Source organism: Natator depressus, chromosome 2, assembly GCF_965152275.1.
Source record: "Natator depressus isolate rNatDep1 chromosome 2, rNatDep2.hap1, whole genome shotgun sequence".
NCBI classification, from domain to species: domain Eukaryota; kingdom Metazoa; phylum Chordata; order Testudines; family Cheloniidae; genus Natator; species Natator depressus.
Genome location: NC_134235.1, coordinates 38,367,985 through 38,384,370, shown reverse-complemented (window position 1 = coordinate 38,384,370; position 16,386 = coordinate 38,367,985). Strand labels below are relative to the sequence as shown.

The 16,386-nt window shown below is 37.3% G+C and overlaps 1 protein-coding gene across 1 annotated transcript in view; it reads left to right on the top strand.

Annotated features, from left to right (window-relative positions):
• VPS13B (vacuolar protein sorting 13 homolog B) overlaps window positions 1–16,386 on the top strand; it is a 913,989-nt gene that overhangs the window by 810,021 nt on the left and 87,582 nt on the right. Inside the window, exon 40 of the mRNA XM_074944046.1 lies at window positions 8,769–8,965. Coding sequence (XP_074800147.1) covers window positions 8,769–8,965 — 197 coding nt within the window. The remainder of the gene's footprint in view (window positions 1–8,768; window positions 8,966–16,386) is intronic.

The window sequence follows — 16,386 nt, the reverse complement described above, 5'->3', positions numbered from 1 at the left end:
ACATATCATTCATGTCTTTCATTTTTACATGGGTGCAGTATTCTTCAAATTTCTGAACTACAATTTCATGGCAGCATTCCAAAGCTCAAGTGTTCAAAAATTATATGAGTCAGGCACAAAAATCATGAGACTGTCTTTAAAAATCATGAGATCTTTAAAGCATGATCAATTTTATGTTTTTTTTTTTATTTACCTTTTGGGTTTTGAGTCTTTAAGTGGGACTCGTGTTATGTTTTCAATCTTTACTCCTCAACCGTGAGGGATAGAAACATATTCTTTTTTTAAATGAAAGTTGACATATTTACCTAAACACACACGCTGCCAGGAGCTGGAACTTTAAGAAAATCACCAAATGCCATGAAACACATGATAAAATTAATTGGTGTCACTGAGTTAGGCTCTTCTATGTGAGTTAACTGAAAACTGTTAAACACAGCAAGTGCTTCAGAACCATCCATTGTCAAAAATAAGGTGTGTCTTCCTTTTGACCGGCACCCATTGCTTGCACATGAAGAGCCGTGTGTGTGTGTGCAAGCTTGTGAACAGGATTGCATCAAGAAATTTCTTGCACTGTTGTTTACTTGGGGAGTCTCTTCAAAGGTGTTTGATCTCTGCTGTTCCTTTCTATATCCTATCTCTCCAGCAAAGAATATCACTGGCACTACCCTGTACTTCCTAAAAACCTACTCATTGTCACTGAACTGTTTACACAAGTGGCGATGGAATAACAGATTGTATAATCAAATATAAACTGTATATATTTTTGCCGCTTGTGATTATATCAAGTGGTACTCTAAATTCTGATCCCTAAGATCTACGCAGGCCACTTTCACAACAAAGACCTTAATGCAATTGTCTCCTGAATTGCTAACCAGGGAGATAGTCCAGGCAAATCATGAACTCTGTTGAGAGAATATTACAGGCTGTATAGAGGAGCTGAGACACAAGGAGCATAATCTATGCCTCTTATTCATTTCTGCATATGAAGTTAAAATAAAACATCTATCAAGCTGTAACACAGAAACAATTTTGTGTATGTGTGTTTCCCTTGTGTACCAGCTGGTATTCCAATTGCATGCAAGTGTATTCAGTTTTATAAGAATTGATGAAAATATTATTGTGTGCTGGGGCATCTTTTTTTGCCCGTTTACCTTCACACAGTCTCTTTGTAAACAGGGTAACAACTCTCTTGGTCTAGAGAGTCGTGGTTACTTCAGCTTGGTCTCTCAGACGGCAGAAAAAAGCAGAGGAGTAAATAGTTTTGAGATTGCATGGGCTTAGCTTAGATTTAAATAGGGAAAAGACCAGGTAAGTAACCCAGCTCTGGAAGGTTTCCTTTTTAAATCCTCTGAGGTGAAGAAAGCTCCTTTAAGAGAATATAAATGTCTGCAACATCTGGGAAAGTTGGGGATTTAAGAGAATTGTCTGTTACATCACATTGATCGCCTACACACTTTAAATAAAACATTTGTAAACTACAAAACCTTGGGCTTGATGTTTTCAACACTGTGCTAACGTAGAAACAGACACATTTGCTAACACCTAGTGGCTGCTTAAACAGTGGCCCAAGGAAGAATGAGCTTAAGAATGATTGGCATTAGACCTACTATAAGTCATAACTCCAGGAAAAATTTGACATGACAGTCAACAAGAAAAGAATTATGATCAATGTCAAAGGCATTCATTTTTCCCTTTAATGAAGAATACCTCATTTTTGGCTGACTCTGTTTCCTTTTTGTTTTGTATTCCCCATTGGGGCTACAGTGTTGAGCTGGGCATTTGAAAGAGCTGGGAAAAGAGGTTTTGGGGAAACCACAAATTTTACTCATGTTTGGTTCATTTCTCACATTTCAGAAGCAAGTATTTTGGAAATCCAGTAATTTGTGTTTGGCAGGTTAGTGATTTAGGTTTGTGGTATTATTAGTTAAGCATGCTGTAAAGCACAGCCACACTTATCAACAGCATGGATTGAAATTTTGAATATTTTAAAGTCTGTAATTATACTTAATGCTTGTGCTTTAATTGGTCAGACTTTTCTAATGTGTGATAAAATATGTTGTCCAATTATTTTAGTTAGTGCAGAGAGCAAGCCGAATTTGTTGTATTGTCAGGGATCTTGCCTTTTAAAGCTGTCATTTGTTGTTTTAAATAATCCTTTTTAATTAAATTATATATTATTTCTTTTTTATTCATTTATCTGCTATTTGTACAGATTAAACAAGCATAAAATGAAAGATTAGTCTTTTATTTTGAAAATCGTGTTTGATCTTATAATACTTCATCCTTCCAAAAATTCCCTTCATCCTAGTGTCTCAAATTTCTTTCCTAGACCCACATTTTCAGAAATGTACATGTGCAAAAATGAACACACATAATGTATGTGTACAATTGTAGTGTTGCCAAGGATTGGAGACTTGCATGTACCAATAACTAATTAGACTTCAAATGATCTAACTGATCATTGGTGTGCACAGGCATAATGACATGTACAATTTTGCAAACCTATTTCTGAACATTAGAACTTAATTATTTAAAACTCATTTTAAGACTGAGATAAATATTGAGTATTATCTTTATTCTGCTTCATGGAGGGGAAACAGAGGCAGAGAAATTTATTGCCTTCGGTTGCACAGTGAGTCTGAGGCAGGTGAAGAAACAGAGCCAATTTTTTTAGGTATTGTAGATTTAAACATTTGTGAATTATCTTGCTTTGAGGGACTTTACTATCCTGTTAATGTATTTGTGAGTTATTATAATCTTAATTTCTTGTTGTGTGTTCTGCATGTTATATGCAAAACTTTCTGTGTATCAAGATGAGAGACTGTATCCTTTAGGGGTACATTTTCAGTAAACTCTGCATGGAGTTAGGTGCAACTCCTTGGGAATGTTAACTTGTCATTGTGCATAATTTGCCAGTGCCTCACACTTTTATCCCTTGAGCCAGTGAAGACTGCCTGATATCAGAAGACTGACAAAACCATTGGAGTATTTTAATGACACTTTTATACTCTGGTTGAGTTCTGTCCTTTTCAGACTTCATATCTCTGATTTATGAAACTTTAGAAACTGAAGTTTTCTCTACTACAACTGGATGCTGAAGACATGCCACTTTTTGTTAGAGTAGGGGTTTGTTCATGTATCCTTGGCCAAATATCTCATCGGTCCACTATTGTGCAATATATACTATGCACTAGTAAGCTGCTGGCTGCACTCCCAGAGGTGGCTGCATTTCAGTGGTGCTATATACATATTATTTGTGAAGTGCTTTGGATCCTTCAAGATGAAAATCACTATATAAATATGGACTATTTTTACTGTAGCAGAAAAGATAGAACAATTTGAAAAACACTATAATGGATAGATGTGGTTATATACCAAGAGCTTTTTTGATAACTTGTTTCTGAGTATTTGCAAGGTTCAATAGAGAAACTAGACAAAAAGAATCCAATACATTCTACAGCACTGTACTGTTTCTTGCTACTTTTTCAGTAGGAAGTGTAAGTGACCCCATGTGTACTCAATGTAAAGATGAATGACATATGAAACTGTTTCTCTACTTAAGAGTGTGTGTATGTGTGTATATATATATATATATATATATATATTTTAAAGATCCTACTGAAGTCCTCTCACAGCTTGGTACTGCTCTGCTGTCTCTTTTTAAACAAAAGCTATTTTGTATGTTTAGATTAATTTCTCTTTAATGAGAAAAAACTCAGTCTATGACAGATTGCTTTCTATCATGCACACCTGCATTTGCTCTGAACTTGGTAGCTTGATAAATTGATAAGATAAGTTGGTCACTTGTGTTTTAAAAAACACAAAACATAGGCCTTAATAAGAGAATGCTACATATTTCTTCTAAAAAGGTAAAAAGTATTTCTCAGGGCTCTTAAATTACCATATTCTGATACCAAGGGAAAATAAAACCTGGGCTTAGAGTCTTGTTTGTACTTAGAGGGCTTTCCGGACAGGAAGGCAATCTTGATGCAATGCAGTAAGCCACAATACCAGTGGGGCATTACAGGTGAAAAATTTGCAGCTGTACCCCTCACCACAATGTATTACAACTGTACAGTGGAATATTTCCTGTACAGAAATAGGGCTTGGTTAACTTTGTTTCCCAAGAGTAGATCACATTAAAATGTTATAAAATCATGATTTCCTGCATTTGAATACTTGTGGTTTCTCAACTGGTTCCAATATTACAAAGGGTTTTTTATGGCTTCTATTAGTTGAAGATGTATAGAAGCTTTTTTCCAAACTCAGCTAAAAGGCATTTAGGTATTTTTTTAAAAACAGACTTTTTTTTTCAGAAAAGATATTTTTTCTTTGATATCTCTGCATTATAATTGAGAGTTAGGTGTTTATTTTATATTCTGTAGTACTGATTTATGTGTAAGTAGAATAAATACCACATAACTGACAGCAGTGGCAGACTACCGTAAATATATTTGATTTAACATAAATAGAAGGTCCTAGATGCTATTCTTTATTAAAAAAAAAAAGTATATTCCCCTTTTAGCCAAAGATTTCTAAGTACTTTGGAAAGCTGAGTAAATATTATTATCCTCATTTTACAGATGAAAAACCTGAAATTAAAACACACACATACGGGCATATTTACAATTGTACTAAATAATTGTGAAATAACTTTCAAACAGGCATTATTAAACCCAATCCAAATCAGGATCCAAAAGCTCTCTGAAGAAAAGGTAGTGTATAGTTTCTTAAAGTTTTTCCAATTGCAGTCTATGCTTATCACTATATGTTAAGCACTGAGCGTGTGCTGTTGAGGAAGAATTTTCAGTGCCCCAAGTCTAAGGATATTGCACAATAGTGTGAATGTAACAAAATCAACATAACAAAGATGCAGAAGAAATTTGAAAAAGGCATAACATAATTTCCTTTGTGCAGCTATAATTTATTGGATTATATAACAGCTGAAACTTTGTTATGCTGTATCTGACTTTGAATCACCTCCATTTTTTATTTGGATCCACATCAAAAGTCTAATGGAGTGAATTTCCAGAACATGGAAATGCCAGAAAAGGTTATTTTCCACAGTGATGAGATATAATCTTAGTCCCCTGAGAAGGAGGTCAGAAATGTTATCCAACTCCTAGAAGGCAATTTGCTCTGTACTATGAGTTCACAACACTCAGTTGCATAGGAAGCTCGTCTGGCAGGTGTGTATTGAAATGTTCTGAAATTGTAAAGTTGTTCTAGAGGTCAGTTTAGATTATTTATTAACAATGTACATAGGCACATTTATTTTTTTTATATCTGTTTATCCTTAATTTTCTTTTGAATTCACTTTCTCTGTAATACACTTTTCAACTAACATTGCTTTTGCAATTTTGATGCAAATCACTGTTAACAATAAAATTAAAAATACAGACTGCTGGGTAACATTGCCAAGAATGTTCTTCCTATAGTATTGCGGACAACAGTTTTTATTTTTCTTCTGCTACTTCTTCAGTTCACCTAAAGGGAAAGTTGTATTTTCAAGGCACTTGGCTGTAGAACAGAAAAATATCCTTATACCAGGATAGCCGTATTATGGAGCAATCAGTTATTCATGCAGGAAGCTTGGGTTCAAATCGCAGCATGGGTTGGCGTCTGACACAAAGTACAAGATTGTTTTGTATTCCGCCTCTCTTTCACTTAGGTGGCCCTGTTAGGAGATAATAAAACACACACATGCTTCCTGTCTTCTGTGTGCATTTTGTTGTACAGTAGTTGTTTCTGGAACAAGAGTGATTTCATCTCCAAGGGGAAGCACCCACCATGTGAGGGATAACACTTCAAGAAGTGAACATTTAATCTTTAGAAGCGTTTTTTCAAACAAAATAATGAAACAGTACATAAATAAAAGGACATAATTGCATCTCTGAGGGCAACACTTGAACACATTAGTCTGTAACCCAGCTGTTCCCTTCTTTAACTCTTTCTCAAAGGTCACCAAAAGAGAGATTGAAGCTTTCAGTGCATGTATTTCTCTGCGTTGCAGTATCCCTACATGGAGGGAGGCTGCTGCCTCTTCTGTGTAAGGTATTTGTGTACCGAAATATGTAGCAGCCATCTTGCGAAGTTGAGTTTAGGGATTCTGAGTCTAGGGGTGCTCAAATAGTATCTTTTCACTCCAGGTAACAAGTGAGATTGGGAGATGTAAGCTATACTCACAGTGTTCTTTTTCAGTTTTGATGATGAGCATGATCACATCCATGGACCTTTTTGATAACTAGGTAAAAAAAGGAAAGTTTTGTCAGCAGGGGTCCTAGATAAAGAATTGCGGGTTCTTGTGTGTGTTTGTTGTTTAATAATGGAGTCTGGTGGCTAGCCTTGTAGCTGTGGTGTTTACCTTAGTTTTCTAGAGGAAATCACAGTGGCCACATTCTAAGAGGTAACAGTTATTTGAATTGTAACTAGAGTGTTACTCAAACATTTCAAGATAAAAGAACCATATTTAATTTTACACATGGGGCATTTTCTAGTGCATCTAATTCACTCATTCCCACTGCCAATGACTCAGTTTTGGGGATATAGCCTATTTTCAGTCTTTCACAACTATTGTTTTTGGCAGCTAATGCTGCCCAGAGCACCCATCATCCTTTACATTTATCCAGATCAGGCATTAGCAATAAGCCCCCTAGAATGAATAAATCTAGATGTTTAGGAAATAGAGGATTCTAAATCAAGTAAGTCTTTTGCATTCTTCAGCCCAATATGCTTAGAGTTTGGGACAGTCCCAACGCATATGAGCTGTAGTTAGTTTAGGGAGATCACACAAACTGCATATTTGACCTTTTAGTTTATAACCTATAAATGATATCTTGAAACCTAATATATCTGTCTACACTACATTTCTTATGTACGGTACATATTAAAATAAAGTTAGGGAAAAAATACTGTGCATACAAATGAGTCGCTTTTCAAATGTTAAAACTGTTTTTTTCTCATTTTATACTCATCAGTATACAGTATGTTTTTCCTCATTATTCAGATATCCTATTCCTTTGGTCATTTTTGTGGCTTCCCCTGAATTCTCTCCAGTTTCTATATGTTTCTGTTAATGGGGACCGAAAAATAAGCACACTATTTCAGATCACAATCGAGCCTAAAAAGGAACTGGAGTACTTGTGGCACCTTAGAGACTAACAAATTTATTTTAGCATAAGCTTTCGTGAGCTACAGCTCACTTCATTGGATGCATGCAGTGGAAAATACAGGGGGGAGATTTTATATACACAGAGAACATGAAACAATGAGTGTTACTATACACACTGTAACGAGAGTGATCAGGTAAGGTGAGCTATTACCAGCGGGAGGGATGGGGGGACGGGACCTTTTGTAGTGATAATCAAGGTGGTCCATTTCCAGCAGTTGACAAGAACATGTGAGGAACAGTGGGGGGTGGGGGTGGGGAATAAACATGGGGAAATAGTTTTACTTTGTGTAATGACACATCCACTCCCAGTCTTTATTCAAGCCTAATGTAATGGTGTCCAGTTTGCAAATTAATTCCAATTCAGCAGTTATACAAAAAAACTTCAAAAACAGACTCCAACAAGAGACTGCTGAATTGGAATTAATTTGCAAACTGGACACCATTACATTAGGCTTGAATAAAGACTGGGATTGGATGCATCATTACACAAAGCAAAACTATTTCCCCATGTTTATTTCCCCCACACACACACACTGTTTTTCAGCCCCTATTGAAGAAGAAACTTTCAATTATGAAGAATAACCTAAAAAAAGACCATTAGTTTCTTCTGTTTTTAGAATCTCTTGCTTTCGATATTATAAATTTGTTTTCTACATACTTGAGAAATGTCTTTGATGACATTCTCCCCAATTCAGCAAGGTATTTAACCACATGCCTAACATTAAGCATATGAGTCATTCCATTCACAATGATTGGTCTAATCATATACTTAAAATTAGGTACATGTTTAGGTAACTTGCTGAATCAGGTCCACTGTATGGCTTTCTTTGTGACCACAAAGATATCTGGACAGTTAGCACATTCCATAAGAGAAGCTGTTCTGTTTTTTCAAGTACTTTCAGAGTTGGTTCAGGATTTTTTAAAATTGTCTCTCTCCTCTAGTCATAGTGATCTGTAGCAGATGCCCAAAGTACTTTCCCCTTTATAGTTTCACTAATTTAATGTGTATATTTTAACACTATATTAAATGCTTTAAAGATGCTAATTCAAATACAGTTAGGCAGAGTTTTGTGGGGATTATTATTTATTAATCATTTGTACTGCTGTAGCGCTCTAATTATGGACAAGGACCCCAGTGTGCTAGGCACCATACAAACACAGAACAAAAAGTTGGCCCTGCCCCATGGAGCTTACAATATAAGCATAAGACAAGAGACAACAGATGTATACAGATAGACTGATGGAGGAGTAGAGTACTCTATGCTATCATCAAATCCAATGGATCTTTTGACTACCTAATATGAATCTGGGATTTTTTGTATTGACTTTGTCATGCATATGCATTACAGTGTAAATAACTATTTCTTTTCCCAGTACGTAAGAGGATGTTTTAAGTAACATCTTCATAGAAAGGTCTGATAATAATATAACTTAACTATATGGAGATAGAACAGGATACCTAATAAGAATTTAAAATTCTCTTGGTCATTTGGCAATTATTTTAGTTTAATTTTGTCATTATAAAATGTACTGTAGGTACCTGTTTTGTGTACTTGTATAGAAGTACGGAGTAACTGAGATTTCTTTACTATCACAGGTTCCTTGTAGCTTGGAGTACTGGGATGAGCTCCAGAAATCATTCATTGCATTCCGGGAATTCAGTCTATCAGAAAGCAAAGTTTGTGAGCTACAGCTGCCCAGTATCAGCTTTGTGAATGATCAGAAAGAGCTTGTAGCCTCAGACCTTTGGAGGATTGTCCTGAACAGCAGTCAGAATGGAGCTGATGACCAAAGGTAATCTTAAAACAAGGGAAAGCTATACTATTCCCTGGAGAAAGCTGGTTCAAGAAACTTGGTGAAACTGATGTTCTTTCATCTATACTAGGAGTAATTGCTTCTAGCTGATCTTCAGATTGTGATTGACCCTCACACAAGTCCATGGAGTAGGAAAAGAAGAAACCTTCTCTTCCTGCAGATTCATGAGTTAACTGTCAACCTTGCAAGCCTTGGACTTTCTGAGCACAAGGATCATTAAAAAGGGGAAGGAGGCTGTCAGGCCAGGGCCAATCCCCACCCACCTGCACCAGGCAGCAAAACTGACTCGTTAAGGAGCGGATGATGTGCCACAACTCATTGAGTGGTGTAGTAGGAGACATGCTTCCCCTGTGCACCTGGGAGCTACCACCAGAGTTGTGCATCTTTGCACTGCCCTTGGTGTGAGCCCAGGGCTAGCTTAACTCTCCTGTGGGCCCGGGGCTTTTAGATTTTGTGGGGCCCCTGTATACAAGTCTTTTTCCAGGAGGGGGCTGGGGCAGGGGATTGGGTGCAGCAGGGGGTGCAGGGTCTGGGAGGGAGTTTGGGTACAAGAGGGGGATTCTGATCTGGGGCAGGGGGTTGAGGTGGAGGAGGGGGTGCGAGGTGCAGGTTCTGGGAGGCGCTTACCACAGGCGGCTCTTGGCTGCTGCATGCCATGACCCCACACTGCTCTCGGAAGCGGCTGGCTGCTAGCACATCTCTGCAGCCCCTGAGAGGTGGGGGGATAGCGTGACTCCATGAGCTGCCCGTGCCCGCAAGTGCCACCCCTGTAGCTCCCACTGGCTGGGAACAGTCCAATGGGAGCTACAAGGACAGTGCTGGAGGCGGGGGCAGCACACGGAGCCACCTCCCCGCCCCTGCCAGGTGCCACAGAGACGTGCTAGCAGCTGGCGCTTCCGGGAGTGGCATGGGGCCACGGCATGCAGGCAGCCTGCCTGAGCACCCTGCTCCACCGCGGAACTTTTCGCGGCCTGGAGTTGATCACTGCCTATGATTTATTTTTGCGAGGCCCCCCTTGAGCTGGGGCCCTGGACTGCAGCCCCTAAAGCCCCTGCTTCAGCCCCTAAAGCCCCTGCCTTAATCCAGCCCTGTGTGAGACAGAACCTGAAAGGCACAATTCAGTTGTGAGTGCATATCTCAATAATGTTAATTATAATCCTAGTGATGCTTTATGGTCATTATGTATCAATTACACTGTGTTCTTACTATGCTAACAAATGGAAATTTACCATCAGGAGATTTCAGAAACACTTATTATTTCAGAAGGTAAATGTTTTCATTTCTTCACATCTGGAATCTTCGTAAGTGGTTAACTGTTAAAGAAGTGCACTGAGAGTCAAAGTTTGGATTTTGTTGAGTTTTTGATTACCTTACAGAGTTTGAAAAAACTATTAGGGATGCACTAATTTCTGATATTCAGAAATAACAATGCAAGTGATGTCAAACTGCTTTCCTTCCTGTCCTTTTAGTAAATTCTACTGGATGGATTGGGAGATTGCCTACTGCAACTGTGTGTTGGTTGTTACTGCCGTGTGTGTGTGTGTGTGTGTGTGTGTGTGTGTGTGAACCCATAGAATTCAGGGGGAGTCAGGAACAAAATCAATAAAAAATTAAACATCTGGTTTCCATTAATAATATCAGGTTGGAAATGATTTCTTGATGTTAATTGTGAAGGAATGCATTTTCATCATTGAGAAGTTAAGTGTTTTAGACAAGGTTAATTCCTCTGAATGTGGGACCTTTGCAAAATTACCTTTGTGGTCAACTTAGCACCATAGAAATGTGAACTCTGTGGGAATTGGAAATAAAACTAGTGAAATTCAGTAGATTTTTTTCATCAAAGCATTTGACATTGCAGTCACAGCTATTGTTTTCTACTCAAATGGAATTTATCGTTGTAGCTAATATTTCACACAGAGAGTTCTATCAAAAAGTTTTGTAAGCAACAACCATTAGGAACAACACTAGTGTTTAAATGAAATGCAAATAACTTTAAAAGCTAATAGAGTAAACCAACTTAACCCAGCAAACGGTGATGAGCATAAGAAACATTTCATAGCACAACACAAATTCACACATGCAAAATATATTAATCTGTGGTTTTCAACCTCTGGTTGCAGCACCTGTGGGGATGGTCATAAGTCCAACATGGAGTGATGACCAGCTTCCCTTTCTTTATAGCTAGACTGGGGCAAGTTTTTCTGTTATAACATGGGGTCATAATATGGAAAATGTCAAGAACCACTGTATTAAATAAATATAACTGTAATGGTACAGTGACATGAAACTTTTAATCTACCATGATAACTTTCATTGCATTCATCCAGCTACTTTCCATAAAATTTTGTGGGCATAGGAAAAGTAAAAAAAGCCTTTTTTAGATATTAGCTCACACCAGGAGATCTAGATTCAGGAGCATGTTTGAGACTCTAAAGGGACCAGAAGGAAGTATAAACCAGTGCAAATTATAGTCTTCCTTAGATTCATTTCTAGCTCTTATGAGGAAGCAGGGACAAAGTAATATGGAAAGTAAAGAGAAACAAAATGAATGCCTGATGGTGGACACTCTAAGATCTCCATTTAGAGCAAATAGTATCTGGAACTGCTTCACTGGCCTTCTTTATTATACATCCCAATCAGAACTGATGGGGTGAAAAGTGAGAGAACCTACACCTAGATACCTGTATCACTCGACTCTCAACTCCATAATTAAAAAAGAAAAATAGATATAAGTACCAAAAATCACATCTGTGTGCAGATATGTTGTTTAGAATTATTACTTCATATTTACATAGCATTTGATATTTTATTTTAAACACATGATTAATCAGTTGATTAATTTTTAAAACATCTAATATAGAATTGTCCTACAAAAAGGAATTAGTCCTATAAAATCCTTAACTTGGCTGGAGTTTATTTTCTGTATTTGATTTTTATATTTTGGATCAGCCTCCCACATTGGTGCCAGGTACAGGCAGCTAGCGCTCACTACCAATAACTTTCTTTAAAAAAAACAAACCAAAAAATACCCAAAAAACCTACAGGTTTTTGTTGTGACCTCTCTGATATGATAATAACTAGTACTAAAGGGCTAATCCCTTGTGTTTTAAGTACTTTATTATTGATTCCTAACATGGAAATAAAGGGTGAAACTTATGTGTGTCATCTTATTTGGTGACAAGAAAACTGCAGGTTTTGTGGGAAGATATGGATTTAGCTGACATAATGAGTAGTAGATGACAGGCTGTGGTAATGTTGGCCGTGATGGCTATTATGCTATCCAAAGATGGTATTGTCCAAAATCCATGGCATACTCACTATTTGCAAAATTGATTAGGGAGTGATTAATAATACAGAAATGGATAATCTAGGGGCTCGGTGGCTTAATTTATAAATAACTGTTATTTCACTTGTAGGGCCGTTCATTGTTCAAATCCAGTTTGAAGTCCTGTGTGAAATAATTGTAGTGGTCTTTAAAGTCTTTAGTAGATAGTCCACAGCAGAAACACCCCCACGTAATATGGGATAATTGTCAATTGCAGTTCATGAGCAGTCCTAAAATAAGAGGGTATAGGAGCAGAATTATGTTCTTACCCAAGAATAAATTACCTTTGTAGGTGAAGGTTTCATGGGGCAGGGATGGAAAGCTCTCATTACAGAAACTTCAAGATATTGTACTAGGCCTAAGTAGAAAAAGACTGGGGGGCAGGGGGCTCCATAAATTTCTATTCATACTGGTTATCATAGTAAAGGCTTTAAAGGCTGTTGTATATATTTTATGTACTGAATAACAGCATTTCTATAATTATTGACATATTACAAATCGTATTCTTAAAAATGGAAAATGCCTTAGCAGAAACATTTACATATCTAAGATATCATAAAACAAGTTGCAATATGCCTTTGACATCTACTTTTTAAAGAATTCATATGGGAAATCACAATTGTGTTTCTAGTTAATTGTTTTGGGTTAGATTCAAACTAGTTTGATGTAGTGGACTTAGACCTCTAGAGACCTGTGTTCAAACCATTAGTTGGATCATAAATGAAATGAATTAAGTGGTCTCTTTCTTCTCCTGGTGGATATTTTTCCTTGTCACAATTTGTCACAAATGGCAGTTTTGCTTTAAAGAATTCCACTGTTGGAATAGTAGGAATAATGCAGGTCATGATTAGTCATTGTTCCCAGTCATCACACATTTAGCCAGAGCATTTCTGGGTTTGTAAGATGTGAAATTATAAGTTTTGAATATATCTTATCTGTATTTTAGAAGTTGTCCATTTTATAGACTCTGACACTTCATGTGAATCTTTGGAAATCATTCTACAATATTAGATTCAATTTTGTTTGTACTTATAGTTTCTCTGTTTCTGTTGCTCTGTTTTCCAGTACAATCACACCTCAATATACCATGCCATACTGGGAGCTGTATAAGCTAACTGTGTTTTTTATTACTAGCAGGGAAGTTGCAGACAGTCTCTGCTACCTTTGTGCCTTTGGAGCAAGCCAGAGAATCTTGCCCACTATCATATGTTTGTGAATCCAAATTGTTTGTTATTACAATCAGGGGCTTATTTAATATACTTCTGCAAAGTTAAAACACCTGCTTTTGCTTCAACAGGCCTCAACAGAAGGAGTCTTTCTGGACTATCAAATAATTCTGTTTTATTACCAGACTGTATATGACATATATTGGGCAGTAGAATGAAAATTCAGGGCTCAAATTCTCGTTGCTTGCACTTAAGACTAAAGCAATGTTGAAGGTCAATCTGAAGTCTGGTCAGACAAAGAATCTGATTGCAATCACAGTATATCAAGCTATTTGAATAGGAAAAGCTCTAAATTAGTTCTAAGTACTGTGGTCTCCTTTTAAAAATAAATATTTACTGGTGGCGTTACCACAAAATGGTATCTGAAATACTGCAGTTTTTTTGTTTTCTGAATGGGGTGATATTGTGGTATTCCAGATGCCACTGAAGTAACTGTTAGCAAATATTGATATTTGTTTAATGCTGACTCCTTTATTGTACTTATTATTTTGAATACCAATATGGGAAGTAGGCAGGTTTCAGAGTAACAGCCGTGTTAGTCTGTATTCGCAAAAAGAAAAGTTACGCTCACGAAAGCTTATGCTCAAATAAATTGGTTAGTCTCTAAGGTGCCACAAGTACTCCTTTTCTTTTTGCCAATATGGGAAGTAGTGACCTTGGAAGTGGTTTCTGGGAATAAGAACAATGGACTCTCTCATTCATAATAGTATCATTTCCCCAGCCATGGCCAAACAGTTATGAAAATGAAGTACCCCAGAAACTCTTTATATGTGAAAGAAATAAACAAAGAATCCTAATTTTCTTTTGCCTCAAATGATTTTCAGGGGACACTGATTTTCTTTGAATAGCATGAGGACCCCTTAAGGAGCTTAAAATTAACCTCTGTGTTGTGAAGGCCAAGACACTAACAGTGTTAAAAAAAAAAAAAAAAGCCCTAAATAAATTCATGGAGAATAGGTCAAGTAATGGCTATTAGCCAGAATGAGCAGGGATGGTGTCCCTAGCCTCTGTTTGCCAGAAGCTGGGAATGGGTGACATGGGACAGATCACTTGATGATTACCTGTTCTGTTCATTCCCTCTGAAGCACCGGCATTGGCCATTGTGGGAAGACAGGATACTGGGCTAGATGGACCTTTGGTCTGACCCAGTATGGCCGTTCTTATGTTCTATGTTACTTCTGTTCTCCCGTTTCTCCCCTTCCTCCCCTACCAGGAAAGATACTCAGCTTCACTAACATGTGCAACAATTTTATGCTCATTTTGTTGCAGAAAAAACGTAGTTCTACTCAAGCTTTCTATTTAACTCTAGATTACTGGACTTAATTGCATCAAGCATTTTGTAAGTGGTGCAGTTTGCTATTTCAGGTTTCTCTTGGAGTTGGTCTCAGCAGTTGGTTCAGGAACCAGTGATATGGTGGTCGTTTTTCATACTAAGGTTTCTCCACATGAATAAATGAAAGTAGTTTAGAGTCTTTAAAGATCTTTTTGAGTGCCTGACATTTTGAGTGCCCAGCTATTATACCTACCTGGTATATTGTTTGTAGAGCAAGGAGATCACAGTAAGGTATGGATAAATGCCTTAAATTACTTTCTAGGTGTGACGCTTCTGACACATGTCCTCCTACATCAACCATGTCATGCTGCCCCACAATCATTATTATGATTAGGGGTGGGAAATAAAGGCCCTAGCACACTAGGACTCTGTAAATAAAAATAGGTAAGAAGCAGGTTATATTAAGTCTGAAGAAACAAGGAGTTTGGTTTTTATGAAAATATCCTCATAATAATAAATGAGGAAAGAAAAACTGAGAGTCTGGTACAATGGTTTCTGAAAAGAAAAATGTTTGAGTTTAAAGAAAATCTGAGATACTCTTAACGGCTTCATACTACTTTGCTCTGGTTTTTATGACAGTGAGTAATTACTTTGGAGAGTGCATTTCTGGGAAGTTACTGTGAACAGGGATAAATTAATCGATTTGGATAAATTAAAAGATGACTCAAAGAAAAAACGAAAATTAAATCTTTGCTAAGGTTCTAAAAAGTTAGATTAACCTTTCTTTCCCCTGACTTCTCTTTTTCATTTTTTTTGTGTCTCTGTCTCTAGACGGAACAGGAAGTGCTGAAATATCATGGGAAAGGTTGCTCTTACAGTATTGCCAGTTCTTCTGAGATTACTAACCGGTTTTGCATACTGAAAAGCACTTGATGATCCAGATAACCCTTTGAATTTCGGGTGGTTATCGGGATTGGTTATTTTTTAAGCTTTGCCAATCCCTCCTTGAGACTACTATAATAAACATAGGACTGGAAGGGACATTGAGAGGTCATCTAGTCCAGTCCCCTGCACTCATGGCAGTACTAAGTATTAACTAGTTCTTATAATTAGTTCTTGCATAATGTTTTTCATCTGTATATTTCCAAATACTTTACAAAGGAGAGTAAAGTCTAATTGTTTCTGTCTTACATATGCGGATATGGAGGCATTGTGTTTGCATGGCAGACCCAAGATTAGAACATAGATCTCCCAGTCCAATTCCCTATCCATTAGCCCAAGCTATCTCAAAGAATTGGCATGGCAGAGATCAGCTGTACTGTAGAGAGAATTAGAAATATAGGCAGTGGAAGTGGCAATGATGGATGGCCTATGACTTTGGCCATTTTCAAAGTAATAAGGGACAAGTGGAAGAGGGAAAAGGAAGCATAGGAAATCAACTATAAATCTAGTATGCAGTGATGTTGTAGCTGTGTCAGGTTCAGGATATTCGAAAGACAAGGTGGATGAGGTAATATCTTTTATTGGACCAACTTCTGTAGGTGAGAGAGACTGGCTTTTGAGTTACAGAGAGCTG